At 39.6% G+C, this 22,537-nt stretch overlaps 1 protein-coding gene across 2 annotated transcripts in view; it reads right to left on the bottom strand.

Moving 5' to 3' along the window:
* The window catches only part of ALKBH8 (alkB homolog 8, tRNA methyltransferase), a 43,169-nt gene that overhangs the window by 11,267 nt on the left and 9,365 nt on the right, over nt 1-22,537 (bottom strand). For both annotated transcript variants that reach the window (XM_066313006.1, XM_066313005.1), the window contains exons 6-8: nt 21,924-22,028; nt 18,892-18,962; nt 2,792-2,898 (exon numbers count right to left, since the gene is read on the bottom strand). In XM_066313006.1, the coding sequence (XP_066169103.1) occupies nt 2,792-2,898; nt 18,892-18,962; nt 21,924-22,028 (283 nt within the window). The remainder of the gene's footprint in view (nt 1-2,791; nt 2,899-18,891; nt 18,963-21,923; nt 22,029-22,537) is intronic.

Here is a 22,537-nt window from a genome sequence, read left to right on the forward strand (position 1 = left end):
ATTACAACATCCTATCCAACATACTTCTGCCTCTGTTTTCAACTTAGTCAATTTAAGAAAGGAGATGACACATAAACTAATGACATGAATTAAAGTGTTGTTTAATTCCATGTAATTACATTTCCCTTCCCTCCCTCCATTTTCTTCTGTAAAGTTTGATTGTTGATTTGTCTAGTACTTCTCTATATATTTTTAATATATTTATTTATTTCCTAGTTTTGGCTGAGATAGAGTCAATTTTCTTCTAAGCATCTGTGCTAACAGCATTAGTGCTTACTCTAAATGAGGACTTTTAAGTTTCCCATGCTCTGCCAGTTAGGAGGGGCATGAGAAGCTGGGAGTTGGCATGGCCAGGACAGCTGACCCAAACTGGCCACACCAGTTTGGATACTCCACACCACAGAGCATCCTGCTCAGTGTATGAACTGGGGGTGGGCTGGGCATCAGTCAGTGGGTGGTGAAAAACTGCACTGTGCATCTCTTGTCTCTCTTGGGTTTTGTTCCTCTCTCTCACTTCTTCTCATTACTCTTATGAGGACTTCCCAATGTCAAAAATAAAATGCTACACACCCTCTTGCTTGGCACAGAGTGGTTTTACTATTGCAGTGCCAAGAATAGAGTTCTGCCAGGTTATCCAACCAAATATGAAACACATCAGTAATGAACTTCATCACAAAAGTCAGAATTTTACTTTCACCTTTGAGTTGAAAAGAGAAAACATACTTTGTCCTCCTTGATGACATTGCATAGCTTATTTCTAAACCATGTGTTTCTCTTTCACACAGAACTGAACAAAAATGCTTTTCCTGTGAACTTTGTTAATCGGGTCAAAACAAAGTCTCTATTTCCTTGGCATCCAAGCATATACAATGAAAACACGTCCAGATTAATTTCAAAACTGACCCTTGTGCACTTATGATTTGACTTCTGAGGTGTAGATAAAAGGCATCACAAATGTTATTAAATACATTTTGACATTATATATGCAAGTGAATTAGTTGTCGCTGGATGATTTCATTCTGATTTCAATACAATGTTCCGGTGACATGATCCAAAGCTTACTCCAGTTGAGTATCTTGACCCACTACTGCTTTTAAAAACATATAGAAAAACTCCACTTAGGAAAGATGGACAAGAACCAGCACAGGAACCACTTGTACAGAGTAGAAAGGTCTGGGATCTTAGTTTTCAATGTAGTTCATTCATTGGTTCTCAAAAGACAACCATCACTTGAAGGTACAAGGGTGTTAAGTAATAATCTCATTCCACGTTTCAATAGACAGGTACACTATTCCACCTTCACTGGCTGCTGGCCAGTACTGCAAGTGCCCAGCATGCATCCTTCTACCTGCTGGGAGTGTGGCTGCCCAGGACTGGCATGGTAGAGCTGGTAGCCCTGGAGAAAGCTGAGGCCTCAGAGAGCATAAGCCCTCCTTCCCCTGGGAGCTGTGTTTAAATGGAGGCTGTCCCACTGGCCCTTGTTCCAATTACAGCCCCAGCTGCATCCCCAGCTCTGTCTGTGCACAGCCTCTGCCTTGACCCTGGGCTGGTGTTCCGACCTGGCCTTGGCACAGCCCACAGAGCTGCCTGATGCCGGGGCACTGCCCACTGGCTTCCCTGGCCAGCAATGTCACTGACGTGGAAACTGCACTGTGTTCTCAGAGCTGTACACGGCCTTTCCAAAAGACAAGTATTTGACAGGACAGCATAAGAAACTTACAGCACTGGTACCTGTATTCAGTCCTGCAGATCAAACAACAAGGGAGTTCACTGCCCTGGGTTCTGTAAGGATGCACATCAGAAGTACCAAGTGCTTTTTACAGCTATTTAATTTAATGAGGGACTATACAGGTGGTATGAGAACTCTATAAAATTAATCATGTAAAGGTTATCAGGGAGTTAGTATTCATCCTGTTTTCATAATACACGTTAACCAGCAAAATTAAAAGGCAGATAATTTTCTGCCAATAAAAGGATTTGGTGTTTAATTTACACAGACTGCAATTAGGGTCTCCAATTGACTGCTGAACCAGTGATAGTTTAGGTCAAAAAAGGGAAGAAATGATTACTACGGGCATTTCTGTCCAATACAAGGTTGCCATACGCTCCTGAAATATTTTACTGTCACACTCAGAGCTCACCAAAGCTCACCTTTTGGCCAATTTCAGCACTCTAATTAGAAGTATCTCTCAATCGTGCACAATTAAAAAAGGATGTATTTAAATTCTACAATAAGCAAAGCTTCAAGACTTATTTCAAAAAATCTTTTTGCATCATCCCAAAACTGCTCGATGCAGTCTTACCAGCAGCTAAAGTGTCCCTAAAGCACCTCAGGAACACTCCCCTCTGCCACCCTCAGGCTCTCAGTGCAGGGGAAGTCAATCTCTTAAACTAGCCCCTCTCTCAAGCCTTTAGCATATGTGATCCAATGGGAAAAGTGGGCTGAAAAGAGAGAAAGGGAATGGTGACACTAATTGCACTACAATCAATTCTTTGCCAGCTCAGAGTCATTGAGAACTTTCACACTGCAGATATGAGAGCAATTTCCAACTGAAACTTCACTTGTGACAGCAGCAGGAAACTACACCTCAGGGACTGGCAATTAGCTTCTTAAATCCCCAAGTTTTTCAATTTAACCTAAGCAGCATCTGAGCAGCAGAGTGAATTTGTACATTAATTACAAAACTTGATTTCTTTCAGGTAATTTTAAACATAGAATGTCATTTAAAAAGCAAACAAACAACACTTATTGTTCCTCTATTACCAGCAATGCAGGGACTCTTACACATACCCATGTGTCCACAGGTATCTGGATTCTCCAGTCATCACCAATAAACTACATCGGGGCAACATAATTGCCACTGTATGGCCATCAGGGTGTTTGAAATCCATCACAATCTAAAAAGAAACAAAACCAGTCACCATGAATGAGCATGACTTACAGAGCTTCATATACAAGCCAGATATTCTCAAGTGCTATCTTTGTTTGTCTCTCTAATGCATTCCATTGAATATTGCAATGGAAAAGTTACATATTTCCTAGTGATGCAAAAATCTCCCAAGTCTCCTGTCGTACAGCTCCCTCCCTTTCAGCACTATGTTCCAATCTCAGCCAGGCACAAATATATAGTATGTTGAGATAATAAAATTACATACCATTTTTTTTTCACAATAAAAACATTGTAAGAACAGCAGCATTGTTCAATCTCTGTGTGCACCTGTGAGGCAGGAAAGGACTGCCATCTATCAATTAAAGGCAGCTGCATGAGAGGAAGAAAGGACTCGCTGTATCTCATGCACCTGAAAGTTATGTACCTGGACTAAGGCCATCAGCTACTGTCTTTTTGTGATGTCTACACAGAGAGACATGTTTCTCCACAGGGTTATTCATCCTAGTGTAAAATGTAGAGCTAAGTGATATGGAATGACCCTATGCCCTCTGGAACTGCCTATGCATTCACAGTGGATGAGCCGAGACAATTAGCTCAGTAGATACGTAACGTTCAGATAAGCAGTATTAGGTGAGAGAAATAATTTCCATCCTGCCCAGTTTCTTGGAGATTTGAAGCACAACAAGCACATCCCAAGATCCTGACTAACATGCCAACTAACCAGACCATCCTTTTATTATCTGCCATTTGGCTTCCTGCCACAGCAATATACTGAGGTAACACTTTCAGCTTTATTCCAGTTTCACAGCCCAGATGGCAATGGTACATTTTGATTCTGCTTGGACTAGGAATGTTATCCTTTTACATTTCCCAAATGAGAGAAACTCTTGCTGTGGAAAATAAGAAGCAGGTCATTTAAGCAAGCCAAATGACTTACAGAAGACTTACTGAAAAAGAAAAGTGGTCAAAACCTATTCAAGTCAGCAGTTCCTGGTACACTGGAGAATTAGCACCATGAAAATGCTGCCATCTGATTTGTAACCTACTAAGTATGCAATTTAAAAGCAGACTTACTCCAGTATGGCAGATTGAAACAAATTAGGCAGTTCTCCTTCTGCGTACAGACGCGTTTAACAAAGAAAAAACAGTGGTGCAACAATCAGTCATTCAGCACAAAACCCCAGCATGACAGAGACTGAATAAGCAAGACTCTTAAACACTACAAATTGCCACTAACAACAATTACTATTTAATGTTGTGCACACTGAAGCAAAGCACAATGGCATTTACATTTTTAGGGAAAAAATTATTTATGCTGTACTACCACTCAGATAGAATGACACAGCCTCTCCTGTTGGGCTATCTAAATTTATGGCAAAATGTGACAACGGTGACAAACAGTGGGGTTGAAAGGGGTAGAGAGGTATCGGGAAAGAGTAATAAAGCATAACTATAAGCTCTGATTAATGATCATGAAACATTTCAATAGCTACACAAACAGATGAATGGCAGCCACTGGCAACTGTACTCCTTCTCTCTAGACTTGGCAATTTCTTCTAGGAAACCTCAAAGAAGCAAGGGGTGAAGAAGGAGAAAACACAGTAGGCTTTACAAATCTGATGGGGAGAGTGTCCTGTGAAGCACAAGTAGCAGCATGTCTCTGTAAAAAGAAGCAGCTATGTGGCAAGGTAAATAAATCAGAAGAGAACTAATCAGGACCAGCAAGTGAAGAAAGAAAAAGCATGGAAAGAAATGGAGAGTGAAGTGGTAGGATGAAATGGGTGAGATGATGCCTCAGTCTGTCTTTTGCCTCTCTGGCTCACTGCTGCTGGGGACAGACATGAGTGGACAAGATAGAGTCCAGGTTCTTCAGCAGTATGCCATAATAAACTGAACACAAGAATGTCCAGATTCCTTCCTGGAAGGAATCCTGTTACCCCACTGGTCCTCTTTCTCAGTCAGTAGTAACTACAAAGCTTTGTTCCTGCAGATGATATTAAAAAACTGGACTTTATCCATGAAACAATGAGGAGACCTCTAATGAGTCCCCTGCATTTACAGTTTCCATCCCCCTCCAGGGCCCAAAAGAGGATCTTGTTCCCTTTCACTTCCGCAGGCCAAGCTGGTGACTCAGTATCTCCAGCTCTCTGCCTTCTCTGCTGTTTTAGCTCATTCATCTCCAATTCCTTTCTCCCCATCTGTGTGACTCCAGTTTCTCTTCATAGGAAATGCTGCTCAAACCCTGTCCTATAAACAATGGTGGATCCAAAACAACAGAGGGTCAGAGTGTTCTATAGGCAGGTGACATGATGGGAATGAGAGGCCACAAAACTATCCCTGGCAACTGGATTTTCAGGCACCAGTGGCAGGAAAAGAGAGAAGAGAAGAGGAAGAGAAGAGGAAGAGAAGAGGAAGAGAAGAGGAAGAGAAGAGGAAGAGAAGAGGAAGAGAAGAGGAAGAGAAGAGGAAGAGAAGAGGAAGAGAAGAGGAAGAGAAGAGGAAGAGAAGAGGAAGAGAAGAGGAAGAGAAGAGGAAGAGAAGAGGAAGAGGAAGAGAAGAGCATGTTCTCCTGGCTAAATTTCAACTACACTAACCCAACAAGAAATACATGAAACAAAATTTCTAATGGTGCAGAACTTGAGGCTGAAAAGCAAGAATTTATCTTGGTAACATCTAGTCCTCACCAGAATAGAATCCCAGCACTGTTCCTGCTCCCTGCTTTTCTGGGAAGGGAAAGCTTCTGTACTATAATCTCACTTTGTGTAGCTGCTCCCCATCTAACTGAATTTCATCCTTATGAGAAGCTGTGACAATTTGGGAAGGAAAACATAAATAAAAGATTAATTTACTTGCAAATGGGCAATGACATCAAGTAATCAGCAGTAATTAAAAGAGTCAAAAATCCAAATCCAAAACTGACTTTTGCTTATGAAGCAGACTGAGATCCTCAGCTAGAATATATTAAGGTTTTGCACTGATCTATTAACAACTAATTTGATGTTGCAATTGAAACAGAGAATAATATTTAAGGAACATTGAAGAAAATTACTGTAATTCCTATGCTTCATTCCTTTACCTAGATTAATTGCACCTGAATGCTTAAAAATGCAAGCAGTAGTTCTTCTCTCTTTTGTTTACAGCACAGTAAAGAATATTCAACCCAGAACGATTTCTGAAGAACTCTGTTCCTATCTCTGGCAAGCCTGTTGTTGACTGAAGTAGATAACATTCCCACACTCCTCTATGTGTCTTTATGCTGGCAGAGCATTCTCAATTGTCACTGTCAAACACACACACGCACAGAAGATTAACGCATTTGGTCCTCTTTTTAATTTACTAAGGAGTTACAATCAATAAAGCAACTTTGCAACTGCTGAATCAATCTGCTTCATGACAGCTTTGCTCCACAGGAGCTATTTCCAATTACTATTTTTGTTTTTACCTATTTTCTTTGTTCTCTTAGATGGCAAAGTCAATAAAGATCAAATTTCCAGCTAGCTCATGGTGCATCATCCAAGGATTACAATCAAAAAATAATAACAGTGGGTGCTATATAATTTTACCATTTTCCCTTCTACTATGGAAAAAGTGTGTCTCTGAATATAGCAAAAAAATCTTAAGAAACAAACAGCTAATATCTACTTGTGGTTTTAAATAACTTGTCATGATGCCAAATTATTTAAGAGAGAGCATTCATGACAAGGGAGCACATGAAGCAGTAAACAGCTTTCAAGGATGGCTAAACTTCAAAGCAAAGAGACACCCACATCGTGAACACTGTTCCTGTGGCATAAAATATAGCAAAGTGCAAAAATCAGAAAATAATCCAGCAAAAGAAGGGAATAAAGTATCTTTTCCTGAACACCTCAGGGTGCAGAAGTCTGCACCACCTGTCAGTGCAGTGGTACTGTACTTCATGAAAGAGTAGGAGGAAGAAGGTGAATGACTGGTCTATCAAACAAGTAAAGATTCAAAGGCAATACAGAAATAATGCAAGAGTTACAAGGACAATGTCAAGAAGAAATTCACAGCTACAGTGGGGATTGACAATTATTTTTCTAAGCTTTGTCTCTGATGCAATTTGTATTTGATGTTAATAGACTACCTTAGACGAAACATACTCTAAAGCTAAAAAAAGTACAATGTGGAATGCTTCTCAAGTCTCTGACATTATTTACTGAATTTTCAGAGAGCAGAGACAGATTATCAGCCTACATAACAGTTTCCCACAAGTAAAACAAATGGAATAGGATGTCTACTTCAAAGACAGCTGAGAGGTTTAAAGCCCACACATGGAGCTTGAACAACATAGTGGGACTCTATGCAAAGGCAAGAGCCTGCTGGCTCACACAGGACCAAGGCAATTAACTAGTAACATACAGCACCTTTCACTGCAAAAACCATGTTAAATTCCAAAATATGGGATTCAAAAATGCTGAATTTAAAAGGAAAAGAAATTAATTTAAAATTAGGATTATCTTTCCTGAATAAACTACATCATAGCAAATTTACCTTGGGTAATACATGCAGATATTTACATTGTGTATCATGTTCTCAGGCCATACTTCAGAAACGAGTGCAGCATTGAGAATCGTGACGATGAACTATTTCAGTACTGCCTTTCTCAAAAATCTCTCAACACATGTGCAGGCCTCCCCCATACCAGATCTATACCAAAGCACACCATCTCTTGCTAAGTCTGTTTATCCACTTAGGCACTATGGTGATGTTACTCAGATGCTTAATATACTTACTAGGCTTTCTTTCTTCAAAAATTGCATTCAATTTTCCATCCATGCAACATGTTACTATCCCCTTGAATTCTCTGTGTCATTTTAATTATCTATGCATTTCTTCTTCTTAATCAAAGTCTAGCCTATGAGTGTTTAAAAAGTATTTCAATATATGGACAGCACTTCATTCTTTTATATCTGAGGTGTCACCTTGTGATAATTTTCTTGATAAGCCCCCAGAGTTGAGTGCATCCACTGAACAGCACACCAGTATCTCTCTCAGTTATTCTGTATGCCATTGACTCCATGACACGAATTCCCTTATTGTCTGGCCTCTGTCTAAAAGATTCAGGTAGTGCACAAGAAGAGAAAAACTACTGTAATTTTCAAGCTAACCACAACTGGGTGGAGGAGCTTCTAATCCTCTGCAAGCCTTGTCCTAGCTAGCTGGATACTTAAAGTACCAGTCTCCTTTTTGTACACAGGGATTCCTCTCTGGAGGTTCACTGACTCCAAGTTATTAGAAATTATCAGTCACCTCACTAAGCTAGATGCCAGCTCCTTGTGATGTCCAGCAAGGTGGCTGCTCTGCCCAGCCTTGGCAGAGGTTGGGACACTGGTGGTACTCCTGGCACCATCCCACCAACTCCTGACTGCTGCTGTTCCCACTCCAAGATCACTCACAGCTGCTACAAATTTTTGTGCTTCACTCATAAGTCTTCTCAAGCTGATTACTTGTTTCAAAGGTCTTTAAATATGTCACTTCCTACTGCCCCTAAAAGTATTAAGTTTCTTTTGTATGCCAGCATGCTACCTGTGGTCTTTGCATCTTCCCAAATCATTACCTGTGTTAAAACTCAATGTTGAATGTTTGACTTGTATATAAAAGGCTTTCAATCCCTACAGTAAAAGGTAATAGTTGCATTACCACTGCTTCTCTCTCTCTCTCTCCCCCAATAGGTATAGATCTCTCCTTTCTGGAAAATGCTATCTAACCAAAGCATAAAACCTTGGGATCCTGTTATAAATCTGGAGACAAAGACTCTGTCAAGTTCTCAACAAGAAACAATTTATTCATTCTCACTAACATTTCATCTTTATCCTTTAATAAATTGCCTCCCTAGCTCCTAGCTTAAACTCTTTTAGTACACAGAAAGAAACAGGCTAATGCTGTTAGTCTTAGCTTTATTTCTTTTACTGACTTAGCCTTCTCTGTAGTATTTTCCACTCTTTCAGTCATGCATCTTTCCTCACATCCATGGGTGCTACTACACTGACATACAGGGAATTACACCCAATATACCAGGGCAGAAACACACCAAAACCTTCATCCTCCTTTCCAAAGAAAAGAAAATTTCTAAGGTTTTGCATCACTTGCTTTCTAATGGAGTACAGTTCAATGGAAGAGCACAGGAGGACTCCTACACACCCTGACCCTGATGGCCTCCAGAGGACTCAATCTGTGGAGATGTAAAGCCCAAACATCATAAGAGAGCAGTTCTGAGTCCTCAATTACATCTCATCAGACTTGCACTTACTGTATTACTCCTCAAAGCAAATAATCCTTATTCACATGTCTAATACTATACCAAATGTCCATCAAGAAACCACTGAACAAGTCCTTACAACACAGACACAGCTGTTCTGTAAGCACAAATTTATATGCAAGTATGATATTTAGAGGATCCTAAATGTGGTAGCACATGGTCTGTGTGATGCTGTGGCATATCTGTAATTCTTCCACACATTTAGAAAAGTTCTCAGGAGATTTTTAGTATCTAAGTAGAAAGGGAAACACTTCAGTATTCAAAAAGCTCATCTCACCTTTCTAAACCACTGTTTACCAATATATATCTTTGGAAATACACACAACTTTCCCATTACTGAGGTTGCAAATATATGTAAGCAGGACTCCCTTCAACTGTAATTTTACATCCATTCCACATTACCTATACATTTATCATCCTGTCATCAACCATTACCAGCTTTAATTGCAAGTTTTCTACAGCAGAAGCAGTGTTAAGGAACAGTGAATAAAGCCTCCACGCAATATAAACAATAATTGATACAGCAAAAGCCAGGCTTTGGCTGAGTAATATTGCCAAACATGGAATAAAACAAGTAAGTGCAATTTGCAGGAAAGAGGACCTGAAATATTTACATTCAAAGTATAGACTAATACCAAGCACTAGTGTGGCACAGACCCACCAGCTGTTGTAAAATAGCCCTTGCAGGTTCAGTATATTTCAAGGCATGGGTAAAACATGCTGCATGTTCATCAGCTACATTGTGGAAAACCATCTTCCCTCACTCTACAAACACTGGGATTGTTCATCAAACCTTATTCTCCTCTGCAGGTCTCAGCTTTCTGCTTGCAGAGCTGCAGTACAGAAATTCAGGCTAATTTTAAGTCTAGGGTGGGAATAGGCAAATCAGTTCAAGATGAAGATCTACATTTGGCCTTAGATTTTAAAACAACCTATTAGGGAACTGAAATCTATGAAATGAAACAGGAGATGTCTTACTCAGCATAAGCTGAATTACCCCATAGGCTGGACTGACTCAGTCCCCACTGATTACAGAGGAGCTCAGGCATGCAGTGCACAGGTTCACACCTATGGTAAACACTAAAATTTCAGTATCTTAATCCTGGACTAAATACCATCAACAAGTTTTTAAATAAGGCATCCAAGTATGGTTTCAGCAGATGCTTCAACTCTGTTTAAAATGGTTCTCCTTTAATTAAAACCTCTTCCTGCACTATTATCATCACTAAAATCTTGGCCCCACATACTGTGAAAGTAGTATGGAAACAGTGTGGTGCTGAATACCTGCAATTCAAAGGGATGAAATGATGAATTTATGCACTCATTGTTTGAAACAAAGGTCAGCTAGTCCTTCTCACACCTGCATCTAACAGCTGTCCCAGAGATCATTACAATGAAAGAGAACTGCCAGGATACAAGACATGCAAACAGTGCCTTCACAAACTAACTCTTGCATCATATCTCATAATGGCTGACAAGACATGGTTTTTAATTTATTGCTATAGAAACTACCATATGGCCTGTTTTTTAATCCTCTACACCTTCTCTGTAAAAGGGAAATCTACTGAGGAACAAAGATCTGTGAATAAATTTAAAAGAATTGCTTACATACATTAAGAAACCTCATTCTTTAGTAGTCAAAAGCATATAACTCTCAAACCCCGCCCTCAAAAGAAAACAAAAAACAAACAAACAACAAAAAAAAACCCTAACAAAACCCAAAGAACCAATGAAAGCTGTCTTCTTAGTTAATGATGTCTCTGGTGGCCATAAAGTATAATTCAAAACATAAAGCATAATTCAAAGTACTGCATGACACCAAGACACTTCTTTAAAATCATTTGAAGAAAACTTCCTTATCAATTACTCAATTGCTTTGTTTCACACCACAGAGGTCCCACACATCTGACATGTTATTTCAAAGCAGGGCAAACAACCATAAAGGAAAAACACATCCTGAAATTTGGATAGGCAGTATTCCAACACTGATGATTTTCATCATAAACAATGTCATCTCTTTCTTCTGTCATTCCCTCCATCTGCTTTGATTGCACAATTACTGTCTTCTCATAATGCAGACAAAGTTACACAAAAGGGCTCTAACCAGGGCCTTAACATCTGGCCCTGAACTTAAAACATGCGCGTGAACGCACATGGCAGAGATGCAGGCAGTAACAGAAAGGGCAGGAGGAACAAGAACACCTCCCAAGGGACTGTGAAGTGTCCAGTTTTCTGATTTCTGCTGCACCATCAGTCTTGGTTTCCTCCAACCATGCCTCTGCTGCCCCAGAAAAGAACAGACCAGGGTTTTCCCTGCACTGCCCCTGGGCAGCACCAACAGGCTGCCTGCCTACTTGCTTCTCTGCCAAGGGCACAACTCTCCCACCCACAGAATCTTTCTGTCAAGTGTATCAACATCACAGGCCTGACAGCTCCAGCACACTTTAACTGCTCCAAATTGCCAGCTCCTCAGCAAAAGTTCAACTCTACTGCAACAAGAGCTCTGTGGAGAAACTCCCCCCAAAACACGGTTTGTATAAAAACAGAACATTAAAGCATGCAAAATACTCAGATTTGTAAAGTATAAATCTATTTATAAATACATATATTTATATATGTTTTATATATATATATATTTTTATATATATATATATATATGTATGTATTTATAAATTTATACTCAGGTAGTATAAATGCAGACAGATTTCAAACCCCATGTGCTACAAGTACTGCTATTACAAAGTCCTGTCCAAAGCCAAGAGAGACAATACACCACAGCAGGAGCTTAGCAAGTTAAGCTTGTTTCTTTGCTTATAAGCTACTTGTGATTATTATTATTATTGACTGACTAGGCATTTCTTCACGAAATTTGCCACAGCCTTAAAATAGGCTCCTATGACAATAGAGATGACATCAATAGCTAATGAAATTAGATTTCCTTATTGAATTCCAAAACTGAAGTACAGTTGAAATGCAACAGCCAAAGATAAGTTTTTAATGCTCCAGTTCAGCCTGTTTGCTTTAATTGGTAACAGACAACAGGATTCCATTTCAGGCAGCAAGTGACCTTCTAAAAATAACATGGGGAATTAAAGTAGCTTCCACTGATTAACCTCTTGACAAAATAAAATAACCCTTTAAAAAAAATAAGAAATTGGTAACTACTAAAAAAAAAAACACTACTAAAAAATTGAACTATATTTCAAGAATGACAACTCAAATCCTGACTCAAAAGCAATTTCAGCTGTAAAAATACCAATTAAAATGCAAATTCAAATGCTCTGTTAGTTTTCATAGAATCATAGAATGGCTTGTTTTGGAAGTGACCTTCAAGAGCATCTAGGTCTAAACCCCCTGCCAGGGCAGGGACACATTCCACTACACAGCTCAAAGCCCTATCCAGCATGGTCTTGAATCTTTCCATGGGTTCAATCCTTCTGATGGGGCATTTATAACTTCCAGTGTCTCACCACCTTCCTGGTAAAGAATTTCTCCCTAATATCTAATCTAAATCTGCACTCTTTCAGTATCAAAACATTACTCCACATTTTGTCACTACACTCTCTGGTTAAAAATACCTGTCCAACTTTTCTATAGGCCCCTTTTAAGTTCTGGAAAACTCCCCAGAATCCTCTCTTCTTCAGGTTGAGCAATCCCTATTTTCTAACCTTGTCGTCACGGCAGAAGCTGCAGCTCTCTTATCAATTTCAGGATCCTCTTCCAGACTCTCTCCAAAAGGTTCTTGTCCTGCTTATGTTGGCAGCCCCAGAGCTGGATGCAGCACTACAGGGTCTCATGAGAGTAGAGCTGAGGGGGAGAATCCCCTCCCTCAACCTATTTGACCACACTGCTTTTGATGGTCTGCTATCTGATGCTTCTTTTCTTTTATTACAATAACTCTATTTTTTTCACTGGAATAAATAGAAACTTCATATTTAAATAGTTAATTCATCTCACCACCACAGAAGAATGGTTCATGTATCATAGTGAAGGATACATGGGAGACATGAAGTGCAAAAGAAAAAAAAAAAAAAAAAGGTTTCAATTTAAAATGAATGGTACTGTATACCACAATATAATGTTTTTTTCCAAGACTGTTACCTATCTACATTTTTCCTACCACATGAAAACCAATTAGAAATATGTAGCAAAAGCTATGGAATAGCAAGACTTTTAAGAGGGTACATTTACTTCCACTGAAAAATTCAGTATCTGTATTTGTGTGTCACAGTAGCGCCTTAACAACCAGACGTCTGAGAATTGAAAATGAAATGGTGCTGCCTCAGCATACAAAATAAGCACACTACAGAAACAGCAAATAGCCTGGAGACAACAGGTTCTGTTAAAACAGAATCAAGTGGGTAAAGGAATTCAGTGGAAGTTTTCTTTCATTATTTAGCAGTTATGACCCCAATCAAAAAATCATAAGCCCTACTGCAAACTGCAAACATTTTAGGAAGTGTTTCAGTCACAGTAGGAGTTTTCTCACAATCATACAAAAATAACTGGAATCACATGACATTCTTTATAGCATCTCTATGTATTTTTCTATGTGATATTGAGTGTATTTAATTTTCAAATTCTTCCTAATTGCAGTTTCTTTTATCTCTCCACATTCACTTTGAATACACTGCCCAGAGGAGCTCAGGAAACAAAGAACATTCTTCCCACAACCTTTTCTCAACACTAAACATCTCAAACAAAACACAGGATGCTAAAAAGGATAACCAACTGACTGTGAAGAAAGCAAACTCGTAAGAACCAGAAGGAGCTGCAGCTCTGCCTTCCCCCTCAGCAGCCAAAATAATGGACCATGAACAGGAAACAAAATCACCACAGAGAATGGAGTAAGGCAGCTTCCCACTCTAGCAGACCCAGGAGAAATAGCTCAGCAAGTCACAGCACATTCTGCAGATCAGAAATCCCACAGCAATCAAAACACAGGGTGCCTTCCTTCCTCAGCACTGAAGTAGGAGCAACTAGGCTTTGCATAGTGGGGAACAGCTTTATGGAAAGCCATGGGGGATGATAAGTTTCTTCCTTTCGTGGAGAGGAAGGTAGGCTGCTACAGATCCAACAGAAGGCAGACAGGAGACCAACCTTTGCAGAGCTATTTACTTGGTATTGGCCCACTGGTAGTAAATGCCCAGCCTCAGACAAAGAGGCAGCTGGAAACAGTAATGTCTCACCAATATGAAAGGGGAGCAAAATAGCATATTTTTACATACAAAACTTTGAAATATGGCTCTGTCATAGCTTAGCTTTGATTTTGTCTTCCCAAATAGTTGAGAAGATATCAGAGAAAGCCCCTAGAGAAATAATGCTATCAAATCATTGTTCTGGGGGCAATTCTGACAGAATGCTCTTCTTGTACCATCTCAACACAAAATGAAATTGATTAGCAGATTCTACAGCGCTTGGGAAACAAACGCTTGTCTGCATTAACTGCACAGTGGGTGCCTTGCTCTTGTTACCCTTGGCTAAAACAGGAGTTAGCTTATCAGCACCCAAGGAGGGTTTTTTTTTACTGCAGCACAGATTCACTCAAACAGTTTACATGAAAGCTGGGCTTTCAGGATCCTTCCAAAGGTTAAAATAACTCAGCAGGTGCAAACATCAGCAGGACGTGTTGGGATCTGTGAATGGAATGCTGTATGCAAATGGGGAAGAGACATCCAGCACAGAAATAAAAACTCAGAACAGAATGTTTCACCTTTCCCAAAAGAGGCAGTTAGACTGCTGTAAGTATTCCCTTGAAGAGGCTGCAGGCTTTGTTGCTTATCTCAAAGGGCATAATTCCATGTTCAATTACATTAAAAGGAAGTTCTCCCTTGATTTTGGTGGCCCCTGTATCTCATCCAAGCTCAGTGACAGTCCATCATGGTATGACATGGACAGAAAGAAACACACAGGACATATCTATAAAGAGCAAATGCAAAGAGGAAAGATGGATTTCTGACAGCTGATGCATTTAACTTGTAGTGCTCAGCACAGCTTTCACATGGAGTAGCTCCTCATAAGTTTTCAAAAATGGAACACTACTTTAAATGGAACAAACCAACTAAACTTGGCATTCAGTTATAAATAAAGCCCATTTGGATTTCCAGCTAGAACCATTGCTATTTTTCAGGAACCAATAAAATCCATGAGTGTAAGACATGTTTCTTGAGTTGCACCTGTCTTGCAGATTGCAAAAGAGCACATCACTGAGCTTTAGGAATCCTACCTAATCTGAAAAAACATCTAAACTCAGCATTAGGTTGCAGGGATTAAAATTAGTATCTTCCATTTGGGTTCAGAGACAATTTGATTCTACCAATACAATCTATTTTTAAATAGTGATGACTATTACTATTATTTCACCCACTACCATCATCCTGCCAGCATAGACAGAGAAAAAACAACTTTGGTATAGCCACTACCACAGTAATTCTTTGAATAGGTAAGATGCTTTCTGCCATCCCTTACAAGAAAATTAAAGCAATATATATGTAAACAGCAAATTAAACAGAATTAGCAACTAACCAAGATAAGCAGAGTAAGAGCTGGACTCCACAGCAATATCCAGTGCCTCCCTATCTTATTAAAGCTCATGGCAAGACACAAAACAGCTGCTAACTGTCAAAGGCTGGGTACAGTCTAGACTTTCTAAAGGCTTCTCATAAAATCTCTCAGCTACTACAGAAACAGCTGCTGCTATACTAGCTAGAGGTTTCTGTTTGTTAGCCAAAACAGATTGGAAACAGACAAGAAGCAAAAGTGCCAGAAAAAGGGTCAATCATCAGACTGAGAGAAGCAGCATACCTCATTCTATTAGTTCTAGAATGACCATACTCAAAGGCTGTTCAAAAGGTCTGGTGAAGCTTTTCTCTGAAACATTGCTCTGCTTTCAAGGCTTAAGAAAGTCACACGTTTTCTTTATAGATCAAGCACTTAAGATCCACAGGCTAGGAGATGATGAATGTGCTCAGATGAACAGAAGCTAGGCAAAGGTCAAGGATGATCCATACATGCTCCCCCTCTTTAACCCTGAGCCACAACCTGGCTGACATCCCTAAAGCTTTCCTTCCTCAGACATTAGGCTGGGGCCTAGACAGAGCACCACAGAGCAGTTCTCAGTGTTTGCACCAGCCTTTTGCCAGCCCAAGGCACAGGAAGCAGAGTAAGGCAAGGAAAAGCAGAGCTAAGAAGAGAATGACAAGCCTGGGTCTGCATCTTGGGAAAATGGGACACAGCAACATAAATCCGGATACTGCGCCAACACAACAGCCCTTTTGAGCAAACTAGGACTGTGCTTTGCACTCTGGCAGGGTGCAGCGGGTGTTCCATGGCAGTCTTGGACACAGCAGGGCAGAGATGACAAGGAGGGACTGCGGGGCATGGGTAACTTTAGACTGGGAGTAAGATATTGCAGCCTGCAAGGGAAAATTCCTCTATGGGCTGCATATGTTCACATAGCGCTACTTAGTTCATAACAGAAATGCTACCGCTGTATTTCTAAAGTTTTAATGAATCAAGGCTTACACAGCAGCATATAAAATGACAAATTAGGAAAAGTGGAGAGACAGAAATCTCAATATTGATCAAACTCCTGCTGCAAACCTGCAAAGAGAAATTTGACACAGGCTTTAAAATTAGGATTCTTTAGAGACAGCTGCAAACTTGGCCAGGCTTCTAAGATGAAATACTGTAAAACTGCATATCTTTAGAGACACCAAATGGAGGCACTGAAAATAACACCTAACTGAAATTAAACCAGAATTCTCAACAGAAAGGACTGATCACTGTTTTGCAGTACTTTGTTCAAATTCATGGACACAGAACATGATTTGCCATTAAGCTTGATAAAAGATTGCTCACCTAAATTTAATACATTGCCTTGTCTTTCCTAGTATGACAATTTCTGAATAAAAGAAAGTTGCATTCAATAACAGAGCACTGAAATTGATATTCATTTATATTTTCAGTGTATTGGCTCCAATGAAGACAGGGCGAACATGGTGATCTATAAAATGCAATTACAAGCCCACAGGACATTCTAGAAGTCTCATTTCATTCTGCAATTTCCCAGGAGATGGCAAAGAAATGGTTTACAAACAGGAATGATTAGCCTGAGACCCCCACTTTTCCTGAAGTATTATAGGACAAGACAGATCACCTCTCACTGCTTTGCCCTCTAACTATTCAGTAGTTTTTATAAGCTAGGCAGAAGTGCAAAGCAATAATGAGATTTTCCTCCTTCAAAACAAGTTCAATCCATCTTGTAAACTCCTCAAAACACGATGGATTGCACCAACCAGGGCAACCACTTAGCCACTCTGTGCTTCCTGATAAAGCTGTTTCAGGAGACTAAGACAGGAAAGAGGATCTCACACCTACATTTCCACCTCATTTGACATAGGCATAAGAACTTGGATCACTGTAGATTATCTGATGCAGGACAAATGCAGTGTTGTGAAGAATCATGCTTTTATTTCTCAAAATTATTTGTTTATGTTTAAAATTAACATACATGCCAATATGCTATTCCTTTTTCAACATAAATCAGGTTTGCAGAAACAAATTAAACTTACAATGATTCCTCTAACAAAACAGTACAGAGTGCTTTGTTACTAGACAAACTCATTCCCCACTGAGGGAAAGACTGATCCTCAGTAAGGCGAGTTGGGTTGCAAGGTACCACTGAAAATGGCAGTGGCACAAAGTGCAGTTGGAGGCACATCACTAGTGGACTGCCCTTAGGATTGATACCAGGGCCAGCACTATTTAACAACCTCATTAGTGACCTGGATGATTTGGAAGAACACACATTCAACACCTGCAGACAAAATACAACTCAGAGAATGGGCTGATACAGGACGAATAATGGGAATAGAGAAGGAGGCTTCACTCCTGAAGTATTACTGCAACTGGTATTTTTATTTTAAGATCAGATGAAGAGCTAAGTGCACAAGATCACAAAGAAATCATAAAGAAGAGTAAAAGTACTAGAAAAAAAAGCCACAAATAATGCAGCATTTCATTGGCCACTGGCTTGTTTTACTACATCTGTGCTTTGATTGCCTGCACATGAAAAGTGTATTTATGGCCCATTAGGAAAAGGAATTGAAATTTTTGAGATACCTAACAGGCTGTCATTCAACACCTACACCTGACATATCTAGAAATAGTCCCAGTCTGGCTGTTGTGCCTGGCTGAAATGTACACATTCCAACCTTTTACAACTTCGAAACGCTCCCGGCAGTCCGCTTCCCAGAAAGATTTGTATTTTTCCCATGATTAAAATCCCTGTGCTTTTGACCACTTCTGAGACCATCACAAAAGTATGCTGTAATACAAAAACCTAGAAATACACTGCTCATGGTGTTACATCAATGAAGTAACACAGCATCTGTGCCAGAGTCAGCCTTTTCATTGAAATAAAAAGGATAAGAAAGCCCAGGGCTCCAGTACTGAAGCAAATATGTGAAATTAAAGTATGAAATAAAGATGAAGGAAGGTCATTGGAGACCTGGATGCCAAGATTTAAAAATCCTTGATGTCACTGGCAAATCTTCCAGTGACAACATTGTATTGCAGTTGCTCATTTAATTAGCATATCACACCACATTTCATATTTGATATTAAGTTTGGAAGAATGTGGACTGACACCATGGAAAATCAGTATAAAAACGGAACTTCTCAGTAAAGCATCAGACCACATGCAAACATTAAGTTTACCTCAGCTCCCAAACTGAGAGAGATTATTTCATCTTCAAAAGCAGAATGTGTATCAGTATGAGGAGGAATTCCTGTTAAGAAGAAAAAAAAAAAAAAAAAGTCAATATAATAATAGTAACAACAACAGTAGGAGAGTGCTATCTCCATTAGAAAGCTCTATTTCGATGGATGTCCATATGGAAAACTGGGATATATATGGTAAAACAAACAAAACTTATCATAAAAAAGGGAATTGCCTTATCTAAGAATTCAGGGCAATTGTCGTATTTACACACCCAGATTAGATGGCCTCAATTAACCTAAGTGTCTTGTATAATCAGTAGCAATACCTAGAACATAGTTCAAGTTACTCCAAGGCCTCACTCACTCCTGGATGACCCCAAATGCTCTCCCTGCTGCAGAGAGCAGCTCAAGCACTTTGCTCTCCTCATAGGCAGTTTAGCCCTTAGCACCAACAGTTATGGTACATATGGCAGTTTTGGGCTTTAGTTCACCCATAATCATACATTTCTTCCTCACTCCCTTCACAGAGGAGTAACCTCAATTCCCTCTATTTCCTAAGCAAATGCCTGCATTAAGGGTTTCAGCTTCAGCATTAGGACCTACTACCTCCGAAGCAGGCACTGATAGGATCAAGTCCTGCCTCTGCTTTGCACTTCCCAGGCAACAGATATCACTGCTAGGATAACCCCTGGGTAATACATCTGTCAATTCATGTATGAGTACACACACACAACTGAGAATTGCCAAAAGGACAGTCATTTTTTAGGGTTTGTTTAGATTTCTCTTCATATCTGCTAATTGGAAAGAAACTGCCAATCCCTGCAGCTTCTGTCACACATTTTAATGCCAAGTGCTAGAACATCAGTGTGCAGCATGCCACAGCAAGATCTCACCACATGGTGGGGAAAGGCAGTCAGCAGTGGAGCAACGGGGAACAGCAGACAGCTTGGGAGGACTGCAACTGCACCCTCCTCTGATCCACTGCAGGCTGAGCAAACAGAGTCATTCCTACACTGTCCAAACTGAAACAGTTTTATTAGTTTATTAAAAATTCTACCCAAGTTCATTTTGGGCTCTGTAGAGAATTCCTGAGTTGAAAACACTTTTTCTAAAGTGTCAGTCAGCTCTATAAGGCACTCCTATTATACAGCAGATTTTACATCCAGATGTAAATATTCTAAATTCCATTAGTTTCAGTGAAAACAATACAAGAGTTTTATGAGACCAGCATTTAATCTGACAGAAAATCAGTGAGACCTAAAAACCAAGGACAGATAGATACCTGTTTGTTATGGCTCATAACTTGGCCTCGGTTCAAAGCACTGAGACTCGGCCTTAAGAGGCCTACTGAAGTCTGTGCAATTCACTGTGCAGCAGGAGAACACTGACAGCTCTCCACACTGTCACCCATAATTCAGCCAAGACCTACCCACCTGTTTAATGTGTCTTATGTGTGGCCCCTCCAGCTTACATACTCATAGCCATAGCTCACTTTCTAAAATTTCAAGTATCATTTCCAGTGAAAAAATGGCTCAGAACCAAGATGCAGACAGTATTAATCTGACTGCATTCTGTGCTCAATCATATCATAATGATCTGCACTTAAGAAAGGGTATTTTGCTTTGGGCTTGGGTTTTTGTTTATTTTTTCAAAAAAAGCCTGCTTCCATTCTTGATAGAAATCTACAAATCTAACTAATCTCCTCAGATGTCCCAGCCAGTAGTACACAATTAGATCAATTGAACAGATTGTCAGATACACAAACAAATAGGATCAGCTTTTCAGACCCTTGTTCAGCAGACACTGTAAAAGCTGTCAGACATTAATTCTGAGAGTAAAGCCATTGTTCTTTCTTCCTAAGGACAAATGAGATACTCGCCCTGGAAAGCAAGCCAGATACTTAACCTTCATGACTAAGCTCAGCAAAAAGTACAGCACGTGCTTTGTTCCCTAGAGGTGTGATTAGCAGCTTATTTTTCTTCAGAAGCCTCCAGTTTGGGAAAAATTACAAAAATACAGTAATTCCTTATTTCTAAGATAAGGGAACACTATTTCATCATACTTAAGACTCCATATATCACATGCACTAACATTATAGCAAGAGCCATTTACTGGAACCTGGATGCACATTACAGGAAGCAATACAAGTTTGGAGTAAAAAAACGCACTTAACAAGAAGACCAAAGACTACTTATTCCTTTATCTTTTTATAATCAGTTTTTAAATCATGGCCTTGGACTCAAACACCATCATCCTCCATAAGAGTGATATCAAAAACTGCACTTCTGAACCTAAGTTCCCATGTGCAGAAACCAGTATTAATATTCTAGTTTTGATTCAAAGCATCTCTGGTCACAGAGGAAATACTAAGCAAGTGCAAAAATTCTGTAGATTAAATCCTATCCTTACATCATTCCACAGTTAGCTGCTACACTCTCCTGCTTTTTAGTGAAGTTGGACTGGCTTGGCTGAGATGGAGTTCATTTGTTCCACAGTTGCCTCTAGGGTGCTATGCCTTGGACTTGTGATGGAAACTGTAGATAATTCATGAAGGTTTCACCTCTTTCTAAGCAGTACCTACACAGCATCAAGGTCTTTTATGGTTCTCATGTTTCCCTGCCAGCAAGTCAGCTGGGGGTGCACAAGAAGCTGGGAGGGGACACAGCTGGGACAACCAACCAAAAAAATACTCCACATGATCATATGACATCATGATCAGTAATAACACTAAGGGTCACGTTTACCAGGGATGTCATTACTCAGGGACTGGCTGACCACTGACTGACCAGTAGCCAAGGATGGTTTTTTTGCATCATTTGTCTTTTTTTGTTTTGCTTGCCTTCTTTTTTCTAACTTACTAAACTGTCTTGATCTCAATCCATGAGTATCCTCACTTTTATCTTCCAATTCTCTTCTCTACCTCAGTGAGGGGAGTGAGTGAGCAGTTGCATGGTGCTTAGTTACTTACCAGGGTTAAACCACTATATAAAATAAAGAGCTCAAAATTTTGGAGGGACAAATAAACTTACCTTGTCCAGGTTCATACTGATTTATAGTCAGTTGATCAGGTTTATGTTTGATATATCCCTGCTTTAAGCACTTCTCCAAGAATGGGTTGCAAATTTCAGGAAGACCTAGTTATAGAAACAGAACTGTAAACAAATCAGGACAGCTTTTGACAATAAATATAATTAGGAAAATAGCTATAACTAGCTTCATATACATGCAAGTCCATCCTTAATGATGATTACTCTGCATCTGCTGCTAATACACACATCAGAACTGGGGGCTTAATCTTCAAGTCCAATATATTTTTAAGATATCAAAAATAAAAAGGCCACTCTTCCAAGGCCTCTGCATTCAGAAGCAGACTACTCCTTGCAAATGCAAACTGTAGGATCTCTACACATAAATAAAACCACATCAAATCAGAGGTAAAGTTTTCACCAATTACAATAAAAAAGTTGCAGTCAAGAAGTAAAATTATTATACAGAGAGTCAGTTGTGCAGAGAGCTTGCTAAAAAAATTTATTCCCTGGAATAAATGTCACTGTATTAGATTAAATATCACAAAAAAATCTGCTGAAGTTAAGATGGTTTTGAAACAGGAATGTTTCTTTGCCTCCACTGAAACTTTGGTTTG

This window comes from Sylvia atricapilla, chromosome 2 (assembly GCF_009819655.1).
Source record: "Sylvia atricapilla isolate bSylAtr1 chromosome 2, bSylAtr1.pri, whole genome shotgun sequence".
Taxonomy (NCBI): Eukaryota; Metazoa; Chordata; class Aves; order Passeriformes; family Sylviidae; genus Sylvia; species Sylvia atricapilla.